We start from the raw sequence: 25893 nt of genomic DNA on the forward strand, positions 1-25893 counted from the left end.
AGGGCTAGTCAGAGGAGCTGGTTGAAGCACTGACAGGGCTAGTCCGGAGGAGCTGGTTGAAGCACTGACAGGGCTAGTCAGAGGAGCTGGTTGAAGCAGTATGACAGGGCTAGTCAGAGGAGCTGGTTGAAGCACTGACAGGGCTAGTCAGAGGAGCTGGTTGAAGCAGTATGACAGGGGCTAGTCAGAGGAGCTGGTTGAAGCACTGACAGGGCTAGTCAGAGGAGCTGGTTGAAGGCACTGACAGGGCTAGTCAGAGGAGCTGGTTGAAGCACTGACAGGGCTAGTCAGAGGAGCTGGTTGAAGCACTGACAGGGCTAGTCAGAGGAGCTGGTTGAAGCAGTATGACAGGGCTAGTCAGAGGAGCTGGTTGAAGCACTGACAGGGCTAGTCAGAGGAGCTGGTTGAAGCACTGACAGGGCTAGTCAGAGGAGCTGGTTGAAGCACTGACAGGGCTAGTCAGAGGAGCTGGTTGAAGCACTGACAGGGCTAGTCAGAGGAGCTGGTTGAAGCACTGACAGGGCTAGTCAGGAGGAGCTGGTTGAAGCACTGACAGGGCTAGTCAGAGGAGCTGGTTGAAGCACTGACAGGGCTAGTCAGAGGAGCTGGTTGAAGCACTGACAGGGCTAGTCAGAGGAGCTGGTTGAAGCACTGACAGGGCTAGTCAGAGGAGCTGGTTGAAGCACTGACAGGGCTAGTCAGAGGAGCTGGTTGAAGCACTGACAGGGCTAGTCAGAGGAGCTGGTTGAAGCACTGACAGGGCTAGTCAGAGGAGCTGGTTGAAGCACTGACAGGGCTAGTCAGAGGAGCTGGTTGAAGCACTGACAGGGCTAGTCAGAGGAGCTGGTTGAAGCACTGACAGGGCTAGTCAGAGGAGCTGGTTGAAGCACTGACAGGGCTAGTCAGAGGAGCTGGTTGAAGCACTGACAGGGCTAGTCAGAGGAGCTGGTTGAAGCACTGACAGGGCTAGTCAGAGGAGCTGGTTGAAGCACTGACAGGGCTAGTCAGAGGAGCTGGTTGAAGCAGTATGACAGGGCTAGTCAGAGGAGCTGGTTGAAGCACTGACAGGGCTAGTCAGAGGAGCTGGTTGAAGCACTGACAGGGCTAGTCAGAGGAGCTGGTTGAAGCACTGACAGGGCTAGTCAGAGGAGCTGGTTGAAGCACTGACAGGGCTAGTCAGAGGAGCTGGTTGAAGCACTGACAGGGCTAGTCAGAGGAGCTGGTTGAAGCACTGACAGGGCTAGTCAGAGGAGCTGGTTGAAGCACTGACAGGGCTAGTCAGAGGAGCTGGTTGAAGCACTGACAGGGCTAGTCAGAGGAGCTGGTTGAAGCACTGACAGGGCTAGTCAGAGGAGCTGGTTGAAGCAGTATGACAGGGCTAGTCAGAGGAGCTGGTTGAAGCAGTATGACAGGGCTAGTCAGAGGAGCTGGTTGAAGCACTGACAGGGCTAGTCAGAGGAGCTGGTTGAAGCACTGACAGGGCTAGTCAGAGGAGCTGGTTGAAGCACTGACAGGGCTAGTCAGAGGAGCTGGTTGAAGCACTGACAGGGCTAGTCAGAGGAGCTGGTTGAAGCACTGACAGGGCTAGTCAGAGGAGCTGGTTGAAGCAGTATGACAGGGCTAGTCAGAGGAGCTGGTTGAAGCACTGACAGGGCTAGTCAGAGGAGCTGGTTGAAGCACTGACAGGGCTAGTCAGAGGAGCTGGTTGAAGCACTGACAGGGCTAGTCAGAGGAGCTGGTTGAAGCAGATGACAGGGCTAGTCAGAGGAGCTGGTTGAAGCACTGACAGGGCTAGTCAGAGGAGCTGGTTGAAGCACTGACAGGGCTAGTCAGAGGAGCTGGTTGAAGCACTGACAGGGCTAGTCAGAGGAGCTGGTTGAAGCACTGACAGGGCTAGTCAGAGGAGCTGGTTGAAGCAGTATGACAGGGCTAGTCAGAGGAGCTGGTTGAAGCACTGACAGGGCTAGTCAGAGGAGCTGGTTGAAGCACTGACAGGGCTAGTCAGAGGAGCTGGTTGAAGCACTGACAGGGCTAGTCAGAGGAGCTGGTTGAAGCAGTATGACAGGGCTAGTCAGAGGAGCTGGTTGAAGCACTGACAGGGCTAGTCAGAGGAGCTGGTTGAAGCACTGACAGGGCTAGTCAGAGGAGCTGGTTGAAGCACTGACAGGGCTAGTCAGAGGAGCTGGTTGAAGCACTGACAGGGCTAGTCAGAGGAGCTGGTTGAAGCACTGACAGGGCTAGTCAGAGGAGCTGGTTGAAGCACTGACAGGGCTAGTCAGAGGAGCTGGTTGAAGCACTGACAGGGCTAGTCAGAGGAGCTGGTTGAAGCACTGACAGGGCTAGTCAGAGGAGCTGGTTGAAGCACTGACAGGGCTAGTCATAGGAGCTGGCTGAAGCACTGACAGGGCTAGTCAGAGGAGCTGGTTGAAGCACTGACAGGGCTAGTCAGAGGAGCTGGTTGAAGCAGTATGACAGGGCTAGTCGAGGAGCTGGTTGAAGCACTGACAGGGCTAGTCAGAGGAGCTGGTTGAAGCACTGACAGGGCTAGTCGGAGGAGCTGGTTGAAGCACTGACAGGGCTAGTCAGAGGAGCTGGTTGAAGCACTGACAGGGCTAGTCAGAGGAGCTGGTTGAAGCAGTATGACAGGGCTAGTCAGAGGAGCTGGTTGAAGCACTGACAGGGCTAGTCAGAGGAGCTGGTTGAAGCACTGACAGGGCTAGTCAGAGGAGCTGGTTGAAGCACTGACAGGGCTAGTCAGAGGAGCTGGTTGAAGCACTGACAGGGCTAGTCAGAGGAGCTGGTTGAAGCACTGACAGGGCTAGTCAGAGGAGCTGGTTGAAGCACTGACAGGGCTAGTCAGAGGAGCTGGTTGAAGCAGTATGACAGGGCTAGTCAGAGGAGCTGGTTGAAGCACTGACAGGGCTAGTCAGAGGAGCTGGTTGAAGCACTGACAGGGCTAGTCAGAGGAGCTGGTTGAAGCACTGACAGGGCTAGTCAGAGGAGCTGGTTGAAGCACTGACAGGGGCTAGTCAGAGGAGCTGGTTGAAGCACTGACAGGGCTAGTCAGAGGAGCTGGTTGAAGCAGTATGACAGGGCTAGTCGGAGGAGCTGGTTGAAGCACTGACAGGGCTAGTCAGAGGAGCTGGTTGAAGCAGTATGACAGGGCTAGTCAGAGGAGCTGGTTGAAGCACTGACAGGGCTAGTCAGAGGAGCTGGTTGAAGCACTGACAGGGCTAGTCAGAGGAGCTGGTTGAAGCACTGACAGGGCTAGTCAGAGGAGCTGGTTGAAGCAGTATGACAGGGCTAGTCGGAGGAGCTGGTTGAAGCACTGACAGGGCTAGTCAGAGGAGCTGGTTGAAGCACTGACAGGGCTAGTCAGAGGAGCTGGTTGAAGCAGTATGACAGTTCTAGTCAGAGGAGCTGGTTGAAGCACTGACAGGGCTAGTCAGAGGAGCTGGTTGAAGCACTGTCAGGGCTAGTCAGAGGAGCTGGTTGAAGCACTGACAGGGCTAGTCAGAGGAGCTGGTTGAAGCAGTATGACAGGGCTAGTCAGAGGAGCTGGTTGAAGCACTGACAGGGCTAGTCAGAGGAGCTGGTTGAAGCACTGACAGGGCTAGTCGGAGGAGCTGGTTGAAGCACTGACAGGGCTAGTCAGAGGAGCTGGTTGAAGCACTGACAGGGCTAGTCAGAGGAGCTGGTTGAAGCACTGACAGGGCTAGTCAGAGGAGCTGGTTGAAGCAGTATGACAGGGCTAGTCAGAGGAGCTGGTTGAAGCACTGACAGGGCTAGTCAGAGGAGCTGGTTGAAGCACTGACAGGGCTAGTCAGAGGAGCTGGTTGAAGCACTGACAGGGCTAGTCAGAGGAGCTGGTTGAAGCACTGACAGGGCTAGTCAGAGGAGCTGGTTGAAGCACTGACAGGGCTAGTCAGAGGAGCTGGTTGAAGCACTGACAGGGCTAGTCAGAGGAGCTGGTTGAAGCACTGACAGGGCTAGTCAGAGGAGCTGGTTGAAGCACTGACAGGGCTAGTCAGAGGAGCTGGTTGAAGCACTGACAGGGCTAGTCAGAGGAGCTGGTTGAAGCACTGACAGGGCTAGTCAGAGGAGCTGGTTGAAGCACTGACAGGGCTAGTCAGAGGAGCTGGTTGAAGCACTGACAGGGCTAGTCAGAGGAGCTGGTTGAAGCACTGACGGGGCTAGTCAGAGGAGCTGGTTGAAGCACTGACAGGGCTAGTCAGAGGAGCTGGTTGAAGCACTGACAGGGCTAGTCAGAGGAGCTGGTTGAAGCACTGACAGGGCTAGTCAGAGGAGCTGGTTGAAGCAGTATGACAGGGCTAGTCGGAGGAGCTGGTTGAAGCACTGACAGGGCTAGTCAGAGGAGCTGGTTGAAGCACTGACAGGGCTAGTCAGAGGAGCTGGTTGAAGCACTGACAGGGCTAGTCAGAGGAGCTGGTTGAAGCACTGACAGGGCTAGTCAGAGGAGCTGGTTGAAGCAGTATGACAGGGCTAGTCAGAGGAGCTGGTTGAAGCACTGACAGGGCTAGTCAGAGGAGCTGGTTGAAGCACTGACAGGGCTAGTCGGAGGAGCTGGTTGAAGCAATGACAGGGCTAGTCAGAGGAGCTGGTTGAAGCACTGACAGGGCTAGTCAGAGGAGCTGGTTGAAGCACTGACAGGGCTAGTCGGAGGAGCTGGTTGAAGCAGTATGACAGGGCTAGTCAGAGGAGCTGGTTGAAGCAGTATGATAAGGCTAGTCGGAGGAGCTGGTTGAAGCAGTATGACAGGGCTAGTCAGAGGAGCTGGTTGAAGCAGTATGACAGGGCTAGTCGGAGGAGCTGGTTGAAGCACTGACAGGGCTAGTCAGAGGAGCTGGTTGAAGCACTGACAGGGCTAGTCAGAGGAGCTGGTTGAAGCACTGACAGGGCTAGTCAGAGGAGCTGGTTGAAGCACTGACAGGGCTAGTCAGAGGAGCTGGTTGAAGCACTGACAGGGCTAGTCAGAGGAGCTGGTTGAAGCACTGACAGGGCTAGTCAGAGGAGCTGGTTGAAGCACTGACAGGGCTAGTCAGAGGAGCTGGTTGGAGCACTGACAGGGCTAGTCAGAGGAGCTGGTTGAAGCACTGACAGGGCTAGTCAGAGGAGCTGGTTGGAGCACTGACAGGGCTAGTCAGAGGAGCTGGTTGAAGCAGTATGACAGGGCTAGTCGGAGGAGCTGGTTGAAGCACTGACAGGGCTAGTCAGAGGAGCTGGTTGAAGCAGTATGACAGGGCTAGTCGGAGGAGCTGGTTGAAGCACTGACAGGGCTAGTCAGAGGAGCTGGTTGAAGCACTGACAGGGCTAGTCAGAGGAGCTGGTTGAAGCAGTATGACAGGGCTAGTCAGAGGAGCTGGTTGAAGCACTGACAGGGCTAGTCAGAGGAGCTGGTTGAAGCACTGACAGGGCTAGTCAGAGGAGCTGGTTGAAGCACTGACAGGGCTAGTCAGAGGAGCTGGTTGAAGCACTGACAGGGCTAGTCAGAGGAGCTGGTTGAAGCACTGACAGGGCTAGTCAGAGGAGCTGGTTGAAGCACTGACAGGGCTAGTCAGAGGAGCTGGTTGGTGCACTGACAGGGCTAGTCAGAGGAGCTGGTTGAAGCAGTATGACAGGGCTAGTCGGAGGAGCTGGTTGAAGCACTGACAGGGCTAGTCAGAGGAGCTGGTTGAAGCAGTATGACAGGGCTAGTCGGAGGAGCTGGTTGAAGCACTGACAGGGCTAGTCAGAGGAGCTGGTTGAAGCACTGACAGGGCTAGTCAGAGGAGCTGGTTGAAGCAGTATGACAGGGCTAGTCATAGGAGCTGGTTGAAGCACTGACAGGGCTAGTCAGAGGAGCTGGTTGAAGCACTGACAGGGCTAGTCAGAGGAGCTGGTTGAAGCACTGACAGGGCTAGTCAGAGGAGCTGGTTGAAGCACTGACAGGGCTAGTCAGAGGAGCTGGTTGAAGCACTGACAGGGCTAGTCAGAGGAGCTGGTTGAAGCACTGACAGGGCTAGTCAGAGGAGCTGGTTGAAGCAGTATGACAGGGCTAGTCAGAGGAGCTGGTTGAAGCACTGACAGGGCTAGTCAGAGGAGCTGGTTGAAGCACTGACAGGGCTAGTCAGAGGAGCTGGTTGAAGCACTGACAGGGCTAGTCAGAGGAGCTGGTTGAAGCACTGACAGGGCTAGTCGGAGGAGCTGGTTGAAGCACTGACAGGGCTAGTCAGAGGAGCTGGTTGAAGCACTGGCAGGGCTAGTCAGAGGAGCTGGTTGAAGCACTGACAGGGCTAGTCAGAGGAGCTGGTTGAAGCACTGACAGGGCTAGTCAGAGGAGCTGGTTGAAGCACTGACAGGGCTAGTCAGAGGAGCTGGTTGAAGCAGTATGACAGGGCTAGTCAGAGGAGCTGGTTGAAGCACTGACAGGGCTAGTCAGAGGAGCTGGTTGAAGCAGTATGACAGGGCTAGTCAGAGGAGCTGGTTGAAGCACTGACAGGGCTAGTCAGAGGAGCTGGTTGAAGCAGTATGACAGGGCTAGTCAGAGGAGCTGGTTGAAGCACTGACAGGGCTAGTCAGAGGAGCTGGTTGAAGCACTGACAGGGCTAGTCAGAGGAGCTGGTTGAAGCAGTATGACAGGGCTAGTCGGAGGAGCTGGTTGAAGCTAGTTGGCTCTAGGAACAACAGATCTGGGACCAGGCTAGGAACAACAGATCTGGGATCAGGCTAGTTGGCTCTAGGAACAACAGATCTGGGATCAGGCTAGTTGGCTATAGGAACAACAGATCTGGGATCAGGCTAGTTGGCTCTAGGAACAACAGATCTGGGACCAGGCTAGTTGGCTCTAGGAACAACAGATCTGGGATCAGGCTAGGAACAACAGATCTGGGATCAGGCTAGTTGGCTATAGGGAACAACAGATCTGGGATCAGGCTAGTTGGCTATAGGAACAACAGATCTGGGACCAGGCTAGTTGGCTCTAGGAACAACAGATCTGGGATCAGGCTAGTTGGCTATAGGAACAACAGATCTGGGACCAGGCTAGTTGGCTATAGGAACAACAGATCTGGGATCAGGCTAGTTGGCTCTAGGAACAACAGATCTGGGATCAGGCTAGTTGGCTATAGGAACAACAGATCTGGGATCAGGCTAGTTGGCTATAGGAACAACAGATCTGGGACCAGGCTAGGAACAACAGATCTGGGATCAGGCTAGTTGGCTATAGGAACAACAGATCTGGGATCAGGCTAGTTGGCTATAGGAACAACAGATCTGGGACCAGGCTAGGAACAACAGATCTGGGATCAGGCTAGTTGGCTATAGGAACAACAGATCTGGGACCAGGCTAGGAACAACAGATCTGGGATCAGGCTAGTTGGCTATAGGAACAACAGATCTGGGATCAGGCTAGTTGGCTATAGGAACAACAGATCTGGGACCAGGCTAGGAACAACAGATCTGGGACCAGGCTAGTTGGCTATAGGAACAACAGATCTGGGATCAGGCTAGTTGGCTATAGGAACAACAGATCTGGGACCAGGCTAGTTGGCTATAGGAACAACAGATCTGGGATCAGGCTAGTTGGCTATAGGAACAACAGATCTGGGATCAGGCTAGTTGGCTATAGGGAACAACAGATCTGGGATCAGGCTAGTTGGCTATAGGAACAACAGATCTGGGATCAGGCTAGTTGGCTATAGGAACAACAGATCTGGGATCAGGCTAGTTGGCTATAGGGAACAACAGATCTGGGATCAGGCTAGTTGGCTATAGGAACAACAGATCTGGGACCAGGCTAGTTGGCTATAGGAACAACAGATCTGGGACCAGGCTAGTTGGCTCTAGGAACAACAGATCTGGGATCAGGCTAGTTGGCTATAGGGAACAACAGATCTGGGATCAGGCTAGTTGGCTCTAGGAACAACAGATCTGGGATCAGGCTAGTTGGCTATAGGAACAACAGATCTGGGACCAGGCTAGTTGGCTCTAGGAACAACAGATCTGGGACCAGGCTAGGAACAACAGATCTGGGACCAGGCTAGGAACAACAGATCTGGGATCAGGCTAGTTGGCTATAGGAACAACAGATCTGGGACCAGGCTAGTTGGCTCTAGGGAACAACAGATCTGGGACCAGGCTAGGAACAACAGATCTGGGATCAGGCTAGTTGGCTATAGGAACAACAGATCTGGGACCAGGCTAGTTGGCTCTAGGGAACAACAGATCTGGGATCAGGCTAGTTGGCTATAGGAACAACAGATCTGGGATCAGGCTAGTTGGCTCTAGGGAACAACAGATCTGGGATCAGGCTAGTTGGCTATAGGAACAACAGATCTGGGATCAGGCTAGTTGGCTCTAGGAACAACAGATCTGGGATCAGGCTAGTTGGCTCTAGGAACAACAGATCTGGGACCAGGCTAGTTGGCTATAGGAACAACAGATCTGGGACCAGGCTAGTTGGCTATAGGAACAACAGATCTGGGACCAGGCTAGTTGGCTCTAGGAACAACAGATCTGGGATCAGGCTAGTTGGCTATAGGGAACAACAGATCTGGGACCAGGCTAGGAACAACAGATCTGGGATCAGGCTAGTTGGCTCTAGGAACAACAGATCTGGGATCAGGCTAGGTCACTTCCACTTTATCGATCCTGGGAGATTTCTAGTCTTGTGTTTAGTTTACCTTGAGGTAAAGAGGCTTTAGTTGCTAGGGAAATATTTAGCTTTAGAATGTGTGTTTTCAAAGTGCTGTCTGTTGTTGAAGAGAATAATACAGCAGTAGAATATGTAGCCTAGTCACACAGAATGGAGATGATGTATTCTAGTCACACAGAATGGAGATGATGTAGCCTAGTCACACAGAATGGAGATGATGTAGCCTAGTCACACAGAATGGAGATGATGTAGCCTAGTCACACAGAATGGAGATGATGTATTCTAGTCACACAGAATGGAGATGATGTATTCTAGTCACACAGAATGGAGATGATGTAGCCTAGTCACACAGAATGGAGATGATGTAGCCTAGTCACACAGAATGGAGATGATGTATTCTAGTCACACAGAATGGAGATGATGTAGCCTAGTCACACAGAATGGAGATGATGTAGCCTAGTCACACAGAATGGAGATGATGTAGCCTAGTCACACAGAATGGAGATGATGTATTCTAGTCACACAGAATGGAGATGATGTATTCTAGTCACACAGAATGGAGATGATGCAGCCTAGTTGAATACTGTAGGATGAAGCATGTTGTATGCTGTAGGATGAAGCATGTTGTATACTGTAGGATGAAGCATGTTGTATGCTGTAGGATGAAGCATGTTGTATGCTGTAGGATGAAGCATGTTGTATGCTGTAGGATGAAGCATGTTGTATGCTGTAGGATGAACCATGTTGTGATTGACTACCACTGACATAGCGTGCCAAAGACGTCTGGAATGTTTATGATCAATTGGAATGTTTTAAAGCCTTTTTCTCGACCTGTTTAACTATTTAAGGTATTCTGCTGTAATACCTTATCAGGGACACGAAGAAACAGGAACATACACTCTGGTTTTGAGGAAATATGTAATTTAATGTTTCTAGCCCTCAAGTTATTTTTAAACTTACAACCAATACTGTATCCTATATGTCAATAATACAGTAATAATACAATAACTTACTGTAAATCTCTATATGATCCTCCTAACCTGACAAGTCAACTCACTAGATCAGGATGTCTTAACAGAACCATCTGGTTTAGTAGTGACCCTCTCTCTGTATCTGACCCTCCTTCGCTCTCTCTCTCTCTCTCTCTCTCTCTCTCTCTCTCTCTCTCTCTCTCTCTCTCTCTCTCTCTCTCTCAATTCACTTTATTGACATGGCAAGTAAAATTACTTACATTGTCAAAGTATACAAATAACAAAAATGTCTGTCTCTCTCTCCCTGTCTCTCTGTCTGTCTCTGTAGTCAGTACGCAGGTCCCCACAGCCAAGTACACCAAGGTGGGGGAGACTTTGAGACATGTGATCCCAGGCCACATGCAGTGCTCCATGGCGTGTGGAGGGAGAGCCTGTAAATACGAGAACCCTGCCCGCTGGAGTGACAAGGAGCAGGCCGTTAAGGGACTCTACTCCTCATGGTGAGTCTCTGGGCTTAACACAACAAAACCATCGAGGATGACACAAAAATGTTTGAAAAGGTATTTCCATTGTGGTCCTCTTAAATAAATGTCTCTAAACATTAACGAACACAGTAGACCTACTAGGCATACTTGGGTTACAGATATAACAATAATTAATACATTATTTAACTTTTCAAAGAATCTCAAAGCGCATTAAAAAGTAAGACAACAAATACAAATGTAAATGATGGAGATTGAAAGTGTCAGTTGGTTTGGGATCAAGTTGAGGCAAGTTAGTCTGGAAAGGCAGTGTAGGTTCAGTTGAGGGGGCATTGATGGGATGCCAAGGAGTAACAAAGACATACTGTATACTACATACTTAATGAGTATATACTACATACTATATACTATTAGTTCATTGTAGTGTACTGTAAACGAACGGTATCCTTTCGCCTGTCTACCAGAAGTTGATGCTGTTGCTATGCAACTTCTTGCTAGCTTGTTAGCGTAGCTAACAAATGACTAGCTAGACATCTTACGACTTCATTAACAATGTCCATTGAGAACGCGCAACGACTATACCACTTAGCTAAGAATGACGTGAATAACCAAGTCAATAAATGTTTTCCTCCGTCTGTATTGGATGTGTGTTTTTGTTCATTCCTACAGTATGTTAAAACCTCTATGGCGATGCACTGTATGCGGCGACAGACAGACAGACAGACAGACAGACAGGCAGACAGGCAGACAGACAGACAGACAGACAGACAGACAGACAGGCAGGCAGGCAGACAGACAGACAGACAGACAGACAGACAGACAGACTTACCAAAACATAATGTTTCCTGCGGCGGCAACTCACCACATCTTATAGTCCTTGTTAGCCATGTATTTTGCTTTCATGGCAGCTGTATTTGTTGTGCTGGCGATTTAATGATGAACTACAATCAGTTGGCTGTTCAGAAGACCGAGGCTGCAAGGAGGAGGAGACAGGTGGCTGGTCAAAGGAGGGCGCTGTTGAGGCGCTGTATTCTCCTCGACGAAAATGCAAATGTATAGTTGAAGTCGGAGGTTTACATACACTTAGGTTGGAGTCATTAAAACTCGTTTTTCAACCACTCCACACATTTCTTGTTAACAAACTATAGTTTTGACAAGTCGGTTAGGACATCTACTTTTTGCATGACACAAGTAATTTTTCCAACAATTGTTTACAGACAGATTATTTCACTTATAATTCACTGTATCACAATTCCAGTGGGTCATAATTTTACATACACTAAGTTGACTGTGCCTTTAAATGATGTCATGGCTTTAGAAGCTTCTGATAGGCTAATTGACATCATTTGAGTCAATTGGAGGTGTACCTGTGGATGTATTTCAAGGCCTACCTTCAAACTCAGTGCCTCTTTGCTTGACATCATGGGAAAATCAAAAGAAATCAGCCAAGACCTCAGAAAAGACATTGTAGACCTCCACAAGTCTGGTTCATCCTTGGGAGCAATTTCCAAACGCCTGAAGATACCACGTTCATCTGTACAAACAATAGTACGCAAGTATAAACACCATGGGACCACGCAGCCGTCATACCGCTCAGGAAGGAGACGCGTTCTGTCTCCTAGAGATTAATATACTTTGGTGCGAAAAGTGCAAATCAATCCCAGAACAGCAGCAAAGGACCTTGTGAAGATGCTGGAGGAAACAGGTACAAAAGTATCTATATCCACAGTAAAACAAGTCCTATATCGACATAACCTGAAAGGCCGCTCAGCAAGGAAGAAGCCACTGCTCCAAAACTGCCATAAAAAAGCAAGACTACGGTTTGCAACTGCACATGGGGACAAAGATCGTACTTTTTGGAGAAATGTCCTCTGGTCTGATGAAACAAAAATAGAACTGTTTGGCCATAATGACCATCGTTATGTTTGGAGGAAAAAGGGGGTAGCTTGCAAGCCGAAGAACACCATCCCAACCGTGAAGCACGGGGTGGCAGCATCATGCTGTGGGGTTGCTTTGCTGCAGGAGTGACTGGTGCACTTCACAAAATAGTCCTTTCCCCTCCAGACAGTACTCCTGCCCAGTTTGCAGTCACTTTCCCCTCCAGACAGTGCTCCTGCCCAGTTTGCAGTCACTTTCCCCTCCAGACAGTACTCCTGCCCAGTTTGCAGTCACTTTCCCCTCCAGACAGTACTCCTGCCCAGTTTGCAGTCACTTTCCCCTCCAGACAGTACTCCTGCCCAGTTTGCAGTCACCTTCCCCTCCAGACAGTGCTCCTGCCCAGTTTGCAGTCACTTTCCCCTCCAGACAGTACTCCTGCCCAGTTTGCAGTCACTTTCCCCTCCAGACAGTACTCCTGCCCAGTTTGCAGTCACTTTCCCCTCCAGACAGTGCTCCTGCCCAGTTTGCAGTCACTTTCCCCTCCAGACAGTACTCCTGCCCAGTTTGCAGTCACTTTCCCCTCCAGACAGTACTCCTGCCCAGTTTGCAGTCACTTTCCCCTCCAGACAGTACTCCTGCCCAGTTTGCAGTCACTTTCCCCTCCAGACAGTACTCCTGCCCAGTTTGCAGTCACTTTCCCCTCCAGACAGTGCTCCTGCCCAGTTTGCAGTCACTTTCCCCTCCAGACAGTACTCCTGCCCAGTTTGCAGTCACTTTCCCCTCCAGACAGTACTCCTGCCCAGTTTGCAGTCACTTTCCCCTCCAGACAGTACTCCTGCCCAGTTTGCAGTCACTTTCCCCTCCAGACAGTGCTCCTGCCCAGTTTGCAGTCACTTTCCCCTCCAGACAGTACTCCTGCCCAGTTTGCAGTCACTTTCCCCTCCAGACAGTACTCCTGCCCAGTTTGCAGTCACTTTCCCCTCCAGACAGTACTCCTGCCCAGTTTGCAGTCACCTTCCCCTCCAGACAGTGCTCCTGCCCAGTTTGCAGTCACTTTCCCCTCCAGACAGTACTCCTGCCCAGTTTGCAGTCACTTTCCCCTCCAGACAGTACTCCTGCCCAGTTTGCAGTCACTTTCCCCTCCAGACAGTGCTCCTGCCCAGTTTGCAGTCACTTTCCCCTCCAGACAGTACTCCTGCCCAGTTTGCAGTCACCTTCCCCTCCAGACAGTGCTCCTGCCCAGTTTGCAGTCACTTTCCCCTCCAGACAGTACTCCTGCCCAGTTTGCAGTCACTTTCCCCTCCAGACAGTACTCCTGCCCAGTTTGCAGTCACTTTCCCCTCCAGACAGTGCTCCTGCCCAGTTTGCAGTCACTTTCCCCTCCAGACAGTACTCCTGCCCAGTTTGCAGTCACTTTCCCCTCCAGACAGTGCTCCTGCCCAGTTTGCAGTCACTTTCCCCTCCAGACAGTACTCCTGCCCAGTTTGCAGTCACTTTCCCCTCCAGACAGTACTCCTGCCCAGTTTGCAGTCACTTTCCCCTCCAGACAGTACTCCTGCCCAGTTTGCAGTCACTTTCCCCTCCAGACAGTGCTCCTGCCCAGTTTGCAGTCACTTTCCCCTCCAGACAGTACTCCTGCCCAGTTTGCAGTCACCTTCCCCTCCAGACAGTACTCCTGCCCAGTTTGCAGTCACTTTCCCCTCCAGACAGTACTCCTGCCCAGTTTGCAGTCACTTTCCCCTCCAGACAGTACTCCTGCCCAGTTTGCAGTCACTTTCCCCTCCAGACAGTACTCCTGCCCAGTTTGCAGTCACTTTCCCCTCCAGACAGTACTCCTGCCCAGTTTGCAGTCACTTTCCCCTCCAGACAGTACTCCTGCCCAGTTTGCAGTCACTTTCCCCTCCAGACAGTACTCCTGCCCAGTTTGCAGTCACTTTCCCCTCCAGACAGTACTCCTGCCCAGTTTGCAGTCACTTTCCCCTCCAGACAGTGATCCTGCCCAGTTTGCAGTCACCTTCCCCTCCAGACAGTACTCCTGCCCAGTTTGCAGTCACTTTCCCCTCCAGACAGTGCTCCTGCCCAGTTTGCAGTCACTTTCCCCTCCAGACAGTGCTCCTGCCCAGTTTGCAGTCACTTTCCCCTCCAGACAGTGCTCCTGCCCAGTTTGCAGTCACTTTCCCCTCCAGACAGTACTCCTGCCCAGTTTGCAGTCACTTTCCCCTCCAGACAGTACTCCTGCCCAGTTTGCAGTCACTTTCCCCTCCAGACAGTACTCCTTCCCAGTTTGCAGTCACTTTCCCCTCCAGACAGTGCTCCTGCCCAGTTTGCAGTCACCTTCCCCTCCAGACAGTGCTCCTGCCCAGTTTGCAGTCACTTTCCCCTCCAGACAGTACTCCTGCCCAGTTTGCAGTCACTTTCCCCTCCAGACAGTACTCCTGCCCAGTTTGCAGTCACTTTCCCCTCCAGACAGTACTCCTGCCCAGTTTGCAGTCACTTTCCCCTCCAGACAGTACTCCTGCCCAGTTTGCAGTCACTTTCCCCTCCAGACAGTACTCCTGCCCAGTTTGCAGTCACCTTCCCCTCCAGACAGTGCTCCTGCCCAGGCTGCAGTCACCCCCCCCCCTCCAGACAGTACTCCTGCCCAGATGTCTTAGGCAGAGCACAATAATAGATTATAATTACCGACTAGTCGTTGGCAAAAACAGATTAATTACACCTAGGCATTATTAGTCATTTGGATGTTGCATTGATGCCAGCACAAATCTGTCCTGCCAAACTATGGCAAGTTAATGTTACATAAATCAGGTTTAAAACGATTAGCTACCAACCACATATAAGCCTAACGTTGGGTAGTTAGGTAGATATCATATAGTTAATATACTGGCAAGTTTGATGTATTAGTAGCCAACTAACGTTAGGTAGCTAGCTAACATACCAGTACATACAAGCAACTGCTGTAATGATATGCTATGCGGTTCGTAAGGATAGCATAGCTAACAAATTGTCAGCCAACATAACGTGTAACGTAACTTATTTGAAAAGTCATTATTTTATTACATTGCTCAACATTTTCTTAACATTTGTCATAATTAGTTAAAGCAGTGAATATGTATCCGCTCTCGTTGGACTGCGGCTGCATATTTTCCGCCATTTTCTTCAAATCTGAAAATAATGTGAAGCCACGCCCATTTTCTGAAGAATTGCATTATGGGCCCTAAATGCACGGAAATAGTGTCCACTGCTTGTATACTTCGAATTTTGCCAAATGTAGTACGACATCCGGGAACTTTTGGCATACTAACTATATCTATACTGTGACTAATAAGCATTCTACATACTCAATTTACGTCACAAATAGTACGGTTAGTATGGTTAGTATGGTTAGTATGGTTAGTACGGTTAGTATGGTTAGTATGGTTAGTATGGTTAGTACGGTTAGTATGAGTATTGGAACACAGCTAGTCTGAAAAAATCTCTTCAACAGCCCACCACACCTGCTTCTCTGAATGATCAGTCACTCCATTGGAGCTGCTTCTCTGAATGATCAGTCACTCCATTGGAGCTGCTTCTCTGAATGATCAGTCACTCCGTTGGAGCTGCTTCTCTGAATGATCAGTCACTCCATTGGAGCTGCTTCTCTGAATGATCAGTCACTCCATTGGAGCTGCTTCTCTGAATGATCAGTCACTCCATTGGAGCTGCTTCTCTGAATGATCAGTCACTCCATTGGAGCTGCTTCTCTGAATGATCAGTCACTCCGTTGGAGCTGCTTCTCTGAATGATCAGTCACTCCATTGGAGCTGCTTCTCTGAATGATCAGTCACTCCGTTGGAGCTGCTTCTCTGAATGATCAGTCACTCCATTGGAGCTGCTTCTCTGAATGATCAGTCACTCCATTGGAGCTGCTTCTCTGAATGATCAGTCACTCCGTTGGAGCTGCTTCTCTGAATGATCAGTCACTCCATTGGAGCCTCTCCTCTGGTACTGTTCCTCCATAGCCAGGAATGTAGCCCCTAGCTGGGGGATGCCACGGCTGCTGAAAAGCACACGAAAAGCCACCACATCTTGGCAGTGGTTAGGAGCATTCTCTGAACAGTCCCTGAACTTCCTGCTATCTCTGGACACAGCATGCAGTCCTTGGTGTAATACTTCCAAACAGATTAAACAAAAAGCCACACCATAATTTTTTTAATATATTTTTTGACATTTAGCAGACGCTCTTATCCAGAGCGACTTACAGGAGCAGTTAGGGTTAAGTGCCTTGCTCAAGGGCACATCGACAGATTTTTCACCTAGTCGGCTCGGTGATTAGAACCAGCGACCTTTCGGTTACTGGCACAACGCTCTTAACCACTAAGCTACCTGCCGCCTGTTTGAATCCAACCCGCCAGCTATGGAGCTAGCTATCAAGTCAAAAGAAAAAGCCTTTTCATCACGATCTTGCAACTCTGAGAGTCAAGACTACAGGATATAGTGATCAAACACTAGGGCAGTCAACCAAAAAAAATAAAAGATAGAAAAAAACACGTTTAAATAATAAAAATATGTACAATATTTACAGAGCTCTCTGCCTAGGCTTGGTCTCTGTTGTCTCAAACATTTTACAATGGAAACTGTTTACCGTTTACTCTAGGAACCAAACGGAAGCAAACAGAAACTCTAGTTGTTTCGTTTGGAGTAAATGGTTTCCGTTACATTTTTTTTTGCAACAGACAAAACATTTTGCAACGGAATCCAAGTTATTAATCCACTCTTGTCTGGGTCCTCCTACTGCACCTGGTGAAAAGGAGATGGACTCTGGGTTCTGGTTCTGGTCTCGCTCTGGGTCCTCCTACTGCACCTGGTGAAAAGGAGATGGACTCTGGGTTCTGGTTCTGGTCTCGCTCTGGGTCCTCCTTCTGCACCTGGTGAAAAGGAGATGGACTCTGGGTTCTGGTTCTGGTCTCGCTCTGGGTCCTCCTACTGCACCTGGTGAAAAGGAGATGGACTCTGGGTTCTGGTCTCGCTTTGGGTCATCCTACTGCACCTGGTGAAAAGGAGATGGACTCTGGGTTCTGGTTCTGGTCTCGCTCTGGGTCCTCCTACTGCACCTGGTGAAAAGGAGATGGACTCTGGGTTCTGGTTCTGGTCTCGCTCTGGGTCCTCCTACTGCACCTGGTGAAAAGGAGATGGACTCTGGGTTCTGGCTCTGGTCTCTCTCTGGGTCCTCCTACTGCACCTGGTGAAAAGGAGATGGACTCTGGGTTCTGGCTCTGGTCTCTCTCTGGGTCCTCCTACTGCACCTGGTGAAAAGGAGATGGACTCTGGGTTCTGGTCTCTCTCTGGGTCCTCCTACTGCACCTGGTGAAAAGGAGATGGACTCTGGGCTCTGGTCTCTCTCTGGGTCCTCCTTCTGCACCTGTTGAAAAGGAGATGGACTCTGGGTTCTGGCTCTGGTCTCTCTCTGGGTCCTCCTTCTGCACCTGGTGAAAAGGAGATGGACTCTGGGTTCTGGTCTCGCTCTGGGTCCTCCTACTGCACCTGGTGAAAAGGAGATGGACTCTGGGTTCTGGTCTCGCTTTGGGTCCTCCTACTGCACCTGGTGAAAAGGAGATGGACTCTGGGTTCTGGCTCTGGTCTCTCTCTGGGTCCTCCTACTGCACCTGGTGAAAAGGAGATGGACTCTGGGTTCTGGTTCTGGTCTCTCTCTGGGTCCTCCTACTGCACCTGGTGAAAAGGAGATGGACTCTGGGTTCTGGCTCTGGTCTCTCTCTGGGTCCTCCTACTGCACCTGGTGAAAAGGAGATGGACTCTGGGTTCTGGTCTCGCTCTGGGTCCTCCTTCTGCACCTGGTGAAAAGGAGATGGACTCTGGGTTCTGGTTCTGGTCTCGCTCTGGGTCCTCCTACTGCACCTGGTGAAAAGGAGATGGACTCTGGGTTCTGGTCTCGCTCTGGGTCCTCCTACTGCACCTGGTGAAAAGGAGATGGACTCTGGGTTCTGGCTCTGGTCTCTCTCTGGGTCCTCCTTCTGCACCTGGTGAAAAGGAGATGGACTCTGGGTTCTGGTCTCGCTTTGGGTCCTCCTACTGCACTTGGTGAAAAGGAGATGGACTCTGGGTTCTGTCTCTGGTCTCTCTCTGGGTCCTCCTACTGCACCTGGTGAAAAGGAGATGGACTCTGGGTTCTGGCTCTGGTCTCTGTCTGTGTTCTGACTAGGGCTGTGGCGGTCACAAAATTTAGTCAGCCGGTGATTGTCAAGCAAATAACTGTCGGTCTCACGGTAATTGACCGTTAATTAACATAAACACATTTAGCATCTCCTGGCTTCCACACATAGCCTACAAGCCACTGATGCAGACCTTTGGAACAGCTACATGTTAAAAAGTCTAATAAATCCATGTAATATAGCCCACACCATCACAATAAATCCATTATTTATTTTAGACAGGTCTAAAGAAGCATGATATGAAGAAAAAGTAGTCTATTTCAGAAGAACAGAATAGCATACTCTGAGTTGTCCTTGTGTTAGGTCCTGATCTGGCTGTGCCATATGGCTGTGGGCTACACTAGTTCATTTAGCAGACAAGATTTGCTTAGAATTCCGTGGCATTATTTTATAGTATGAAGAATACAATTGAACAACACTGAATAAAATATAAATGATATTTTCTCCAAACGATTTGAGGGAGTGTGCACATGCGGCTATTCTGTGTTGAGCGGTTAACAAAGAAACAGGTCCTCCTATATGCTTAATTTAGAGTTATTAATGTAACTTTAGTTGTTCTACAAATGTTGGGCTTTTATTTTGATTTTTAAAACATTTTAAGTCTGCATGATGCGATTCTAATGATGATTTGAAAAAAGTCTCTTGAAAGGCATGAGCTCTGCGTAGTTTTTAGTGCCGGCTGTACACACTTCATCAGTCTCTCATTCACAATTTGAGAAGTACTTGATAATGCCTAGAATTTCCCGGCGGCATCCCCCTAAAAAAATCCATGCCTTTTGCAGCCCTTCTCCCTGACTGCTGCCTGCTCCGAAGGACCTCTCATCTCACTCACACGGCTCTCCGTCACGTGATCGGGACTTTCTCACAGGCTACAAGTGAAGACAGACACATCAGGGACGCAACTGCGCTCGTCCTTATCCAATTCCGAGGTGCATATTGAAGATATTGGAAGAACTGTCCACATGTACTTTTCGCCAGCCAACAAGCTGAGTAGGCCTAACGAACAGCAAAAGCACTAGCCTATGTCAATCTACTATCCCCCATAGAACAGAAGTTGACCTATTCTATTCTGTGAGATAAATAAATATTCCAAACATAGTCTGGGACAGTTGTGGGATGCGATAGATCCCAAATTAATAGAACCACTAGCATCAAATAACTTTTTTTACGCAATGAGGCTGACGCAACAGATCAGAACGTTTAGCTTAAAATGTTGATAAACTATTAGGCTATTTCTTCACATTATAAGCACAGCAATGTGCACACACGTGAATGTTCCATTAGCGGGAAAACACCATGATCAAAAGTGTCCACAAATGTGATTATGCATGTAATGCTTTTATTATAAAGGTGCATTTTTATGTTGAACATTATCTTTCCCAAACTTGAAACTCACGCGCCATTTATATATGCCAGTTAGGCTCTAAACCCCTTGTAAAGCAGATTAATGTGCTTTATTTGAAGAAGTTATTTGGCCACTTTAGTTGTGATACAAACCTTATCAAAACATATAGACCTATGGGCCAGGCTACATGAGGTGAGCGACTATGATTCGAAAAAGGAAAGCTGGGCATCATTCACAAGTGATAATATATAGTTCATATTGCTATACAATATAAGCTAATATTGTCACCCATCAGACTATTCTTGATTTAATCTTCTTTTTACATTTACTAAATAATATATGTGGGAAATTCGTTTTGATTTAAAAATATGTCATCACTGCACTTAAATAGTGAATGGAGGACGCTTTTCCTCTGGTTTATTTTCATGCCAGCCAGATAGGCTATACTCCTGTTGTAAAGAGAAGCCATGTGCTTAATATTAGGAAAGTAGAGAAATAAATATAGTAGGCCTAGTCTATAGAAAGCTGATGGGATCCTCCTCTTTTTAATAGAGGCCATCAATCTGTTTTCTCACGCAATTGCATAGCCTATAGAAATGTTGCGCAACATTAGCTCATGGGCTCTCATTAAGTGTTTGATGAGATTTTCGATAACATTTGCATTGATGTCAGAGTGATTAGAGGGACAATAGAGTGCTGAGTACCAGGCAGTTAACAAGTTTGGTAGGATACTAATGACCATCAGCAGCATCAGAGCTTGGAGAAGCCTAGTTACCGTGACTAAACGGTCACGTGGAATTTGACTGCCTTCATGACTGGTGACCGCCGGTGTGGCGGTAATACGGTCACCATAACAGCCCAACTCTGAGCACTGTAATGTTCTACATTATAACATAATAACGGCCCTAGTCTTGCTACTCCTCCTGGTGAAAATTAGATGGGCTCTGGGTTCTGGTTCTGGTCTCTGTCTGGGACCCTTCATCTAATGCCGTCTGTGGGGGCCTTCTGTTTGCGTAGACTATACTGTGTATTCTATATTATCTGTGTATTCTATATTCTATATTCTCTGTATATTCTATATTCTATATTATCTATGTATTCTATATTCTATATTCTCTGTGTATTCTATATTCTATATTATCTATGTATTCTATATTCTATATTCTCTGTGTATTCTATATTCTACATTCTCTGGGTATTCTATATTCTCTGTGTATTCTATATTCTATATTCTCTGGGTATTCTATATTCTACATTATCTGGGTATTCTATATTCTATATTATCTGGGTATTCTATATTCTATATTCTCTATGCATTCTATATTCTCTGTGTATTCTATATTCTACATTCTCTGGGTATTCTATATTCTCTGTGTATTCTATATTCTCTGTGTATTCTATATTCTCTGTGTATTCTATATTCTATATTCTCTGTGTATTCCTATATTCTCTTTGTATTCTATATTCTATATTCTCTGTGTATTCTATATTCTACATTCTCTGTGTATTCTATATTCTATATTATATGTGTATTCTACATTCTCTGTGTATTCTATATTCTACATTCTCTGTGTATTCTATATTCTATATTCTCTGTGTATTCCTATATTCTCTGTGTATTCTATATTCTACATTCTCTATGTATTCTACAGTGGGGGAAAAAAGTATTTAGTCAGCCACCAATTGTGCAAGTTCTCCCACTTAAAAAGATGAGAGAGGCCTGTAATTTTCATCATAGGTACACGTCAACTATGACAGACAAAATGAGAAAAAAAAATCCAGAAAATCACATTGTAGGATTTTTTATGAATTTATTTGCAAATTATGGTGGAAAATAAGTATTTGGTCAATAACAAAAGTTTCTCAATACTTTGTTATATACCCTTTGTTGGCAATGACACAGGTCAAACGTTTTCTGTAAGTCTTCACAAGGTTTTCACACACTGTTGCTGGTATTTTGGCCCATTCCTCCATGCAGATCTCCTCTAGAGCAGTGATGTTTTGGGGCTGTCGCTAGGCAACACAGATTTTCAACTCCCTCCAAAGATTTTCTATGGGGTTGAGATCTGGAGACTGGCTAGGCCACTCCAGGACCTTGAAATGCTTCTTACGAAGCCACTCCTTCGTTGCCCGGGCGGTGTGTTTGGGATCATTGTCATGCTGAAAGACCCAGCCACGTTTCATCTTCAATGCCCTTGCTGAGGGAAGGAGGTTTTCACTCAAAATCTCACGATACATGGCCCCATTCATTCTTTCCTTTACACGGATCAGTCGTCCTGGTCCCTTTGCAGAAAAACAGCCCCAAAGCATGATGTTTCCACCCCCATGCTTCACAGTAGGTATGGTGTTCTTTGGATGCAACTCAGCATTCTTTGTACTCCAAACACGACAAGTTGAGTTTTTACCAAAAAGTTCTATTTTGGTTTCATCTGACCATATGACATTCTCCCAATCCTCTTCTGGATCATCCAAATGCACTCTAGCAAACTTCCGACGGGCCTGGACATGTACTGGCTTAAGCAGGGGGACACAGCAGGATTTGAGTCCCTGGCGGCGTAGTGTGTTACTGATGGTAGGCTTTGTTGCTTTGGTCCCAGCTCTCTGCAGGTCATTCACTAGGTCCCCCCATGTGGTTCTGGGATTTTTGCTCACCGTTCTTGTGATCATTTTGACCCCACGGGGTGAGATCTTGCGTGGAGCCCCAGATCGAGGGAGATTATCAGTGGTGTTGTATGTCTTCCATTTCCTAATAATTGCTCCCACAGTTGATTTCTTCAAACCAAGCTGCTTACCTATTGCAGATTCAGTCTTCCCAGCCTGGTGCAGGTCTACAATTTTGTTTCTGGTGTCCTTTGACAGCTCTTTGGTCTTGGCCATAGTGGAGTTTGGAGTGTGACTGTTTGAGGTTGTGGACAGGTGTATTTTATACTGATAACAAGTTCAAACAGGTGCCATTAATACAGGTAACGAGGGGAGGACAGAGGAGCCTCTTAAAGAAGAAGTTACAGGTCTGTGAGAGCCAGAAATCTTGCTTGTTTGAAGGTGACCAAATACTTATTTTCCACCATAATTTGCAAATAAATTCATAAAAAATCCTACAATGTGATTTTCTGGATTTTTTTTCCTCAATTTGTCTGTCATAGTTGACGTGTACCTATGATGAAAATTACAGGCATCTCTCATCTTTTTAAGTGGGAGAACTTGCACAATTGGTGGCTGACTAAATACTTTTTTTCCCCACTGTATATTCTATATTCTCTGGGTATTCTATATTCTATATTATATGTGTATTCTATATTCTACATTCTCTGTGTATTCTATATTCTATATTCTCTATGTATTCTATATTCTCTGGGTATTCTATATTCTATATTATATGTGTATTCTATATTCTACATTCTCTGTTTATTCTATATTCTATATTCTCTGTGTATTCTACATTCTCTGTGTATTCTATATTCTACATTCTCTGGGTATTCTATATTCTACATTCTCTGTGTATTCTACATTCTCTGTGTATTCTATATTCTACATTATCTGGGTATTCTATATTATATGTGTATTCTCTATTCTATATTCTCTATGTATTCTATATTCTATATTCTCTATGTATTCTATATTCTATATTATCTATGTATTCTATATTCTATATTCTCTGGGTATTCGATATTCTCTGGGTATTCTATATTCTCTATGTATTCTATATTCTCTGTGTATTCTCTATTCTATATTCTCTATATATTCTATATTCTCTATGTATTCTATATTCTATATTCTCTATGTATTCTATATTATATATTCTCTGGGTATTCGATATTCTCTGGGTATTCTATATTCTCTATGTATTCTATATTCTCTATGTATTCTATATTCTCTGTGTTTTCTCTATTCTATATTCTCTATATATTCTATATTCTCTGTGTATTCTATATTCTGTATTCTCTGGGTATTCTATATTCTCTGCATATTCTAGTTTCTCTGTGTATTCTATATTCTATATTCTCTGTGTATAGAATACACAGCAACGCCAGGGTTGTGGGTTCGTTTCCCACGGGGGGCCAGTATGAAAATGTATGCACTCACTAACTGTAAGTCACTCTGGATAAGAGTGTCTGCTAAATGACTAAAATGTAAATGTAATAATAATATGCCATTTAGCAGACACTTTTATCCAAAGCGACTTACAGTCATGCATGCATACATTTTTACGTATGGGTGGTCCCGGGGATCGAACCCACTACCCTGGCGTTACAAGCGCCGTGCTCTACCAATTGAGCTACAGAGGACCACATGTAGCCTGTATTCTCTGGGTATCCTATATATTCTGCATTTTTCCTGTGTCCTCTATAATGTTGCTCCTCACATGTCCGAGGCAGCCAGCTGGGTGATGTCCCATTGTACACAGATACCTGATCAATAAGTAAACACAAAGTAATCAATACACGCTCTCCACTCTCCTCCACTGCCATGGCACTAAACCACTGGCCAGTAACTAATGCCCAACAGCTTAACTGGTAGCGTCATTCATCAGCTTGTTTTCCGGGCTGCTCTGTTCAAATAATTCATATTACATGTATGTGATTCATTAATGAGGTGTGACCTGTCCCTCCGTTTGTCCTGCTGTGTAATCACCATGGAATCCCTCTCTCTGTCTCTCTGTCTCTCTTTCTCTCTTTCTGTTTCTCTTTCTGTCTCTTTCTGTCTCTCTCTGCAGGATAACTGACAACTTGCTGGCGATGGCAAGGCCTTCTACTGAAATCCTAGAGAAATACAATATCATAGAGCAGTTTACAAGGTACTCTCCTTTATTGTGTGTATGGTGTTTTAGAAGACAAAACACTAAATGTTGCTACTTGATCTGTATTTTGCTACCGCTGGTTGTACTGACAGGATTTATTCATCTCTGGCGGTGCTAATAGCTAGTGACAGCTAGTGGTCTCCTGGTGGTGCTAATAGCTAGTGACAGCTAGTGGTCTCCTGGTGGTGCTAATAGCTAGTGACAGCTAGTGGTCTCCTGGTGGTGCTAATAGCTAGTGACAGCTAGTGGTCTCCTGGTGGTGCTAATAGCTAGTGACAGCTAGTGGTCTCCTGGTGGTGCTAATAGCTAGTGACAGCTAGTGGTCTCCTGGTGGTGCTAATAGCTAGTGACAGCTAGTGGTCTCCTGGTGGTGCTAATAGCTAGTGACAGCTAGTGGTCTCCTGGTGGTGCTAATAGCTAGTGACAGCTAGTGGTCTCCTGGTGGTGCTAATAGCTAGTGACAGCTAGTGGTCTCCTGGTGGTGCTAATAGCTAGTGACAGCTAGTGGTCTCCTTGTGGTGCTAATAGCTAGTGACAGCTAGTGGTCTCCTGGTGGTGCTAATAGCTAGTGACAGCTAGTGGTCTCCTGGTGGTGCTAATAGCTAGTGACAGCTAGTGGTCTCCTGGTGGTGCTAATAGCTAGTGACAGCTAGTGGTCTCCTGGTGGTGCTAATAGCTAGTGACAGCTAGTGGTCTCCTGGTGGTGCTAATAGCTAGTGACAGCTAGTGGTCTCCTGGTGGTGCTAATAGCTAGTGACAGCTAGTGGTCTCCTGGTGGTGCTAATAGCTAGTGACAGCTAGTGGTCTCCTGGTGGTGCTAGTAGCTAGTGACAGCTAGTGGTCTCCTGGTGGTGCTAATAGATAGTGACAGCTAGTGGTCTCCTGGTTGTGCTAATAGCTAGTGACAGCTAGTGGTACTAATAGCTAGTGGTCTCCTGGTCGTCTCCTGGTGGTGCTAATAGCTAGTGACAGTTAGTGGTCTCCTGGTGGTGCTAATAGCTAGTGACAGCTAGTGGTCTCCTGGTGGTGCTAATAGCTAGTGACAGCTAGTGGTCTCCTGGTGGTGCTAGTAGCTAGTGACAGCTAGTGGTCTCCTGGTGGTGCTAATAGATAGTGACAGCTAGTGGTCTCCTGGTTGTGCTAATAGCTAGTGACAGCTAGTGGTCTCCTGGTGGTGCTAATAGATAGTGACAGCTAGTGGTCTCCTGGTGGTGTTAATAGCTAGTGACAGCTAGTGGTCTCCTGGTGGTGCTAATAGCTAGTGACAGCTAGTGGTCTCCTGGTGGTGCTAATAGCTAGTGACAGCTAGTAGTCTCCTGGTGGTCTCAGGTGTGACGTGTAGGCAGGCCTATTTGTGGTGCTGATAGCTGGTAACATGTCCCCTCCCGCTGCTCCTCCAGGTGTGGCCTTCGTACGGTGATCAACCTGCAGCGTCCCGGGGAACATGCCAGCTGTGGTAACCCTCTGGAACACGACTCTGGATTCACCTACAGACCTGAGATGTTCATGGAGGCTGGCAGTGAGTATCTCTACCTCAGTTCAATGTAAGGGCTTTATTGG

The 25893-nt window shown here is 47.6% G+C and overlaps 1 protein-coding gene across 1 annotated transcript in view; it reads left to right on the plus strand.

The window, feature by feature from the left end:
- ptpdc1a (protein tyrosine phosphatase domain containing 1a) overlaps window positions 1–25893 on the plus strand; it is a 138792-nt gene that overhangs the window by 52112 nt on the left and 60787 nt on the right. Inside the window, 3 exon segments of the mRNA XM_084167146.1 lie at window positions 9953–10124; window positions 24250–24330; window positions 25734–25852. Of these exon segments, the coding sequence (XP_084023272.1) occupies window positions 9953–10124; window positions 24250–24330; window positions 25734–25852 (372 nt within the window).

The sequence above is a fragment of the Coregonus lavaretus genome (assembly GCF_964263955.1).
Source record: "Coregonus lavaretus genome assembly, chromosome: 8".
In the NCBI taxonomy this organism is placed as follows: Eukaryota; Metazoa; Chordata; class Actinopteri; order Salmoniformes; family Salmonidae; genus Coregonus; species Coregonus lavaretus.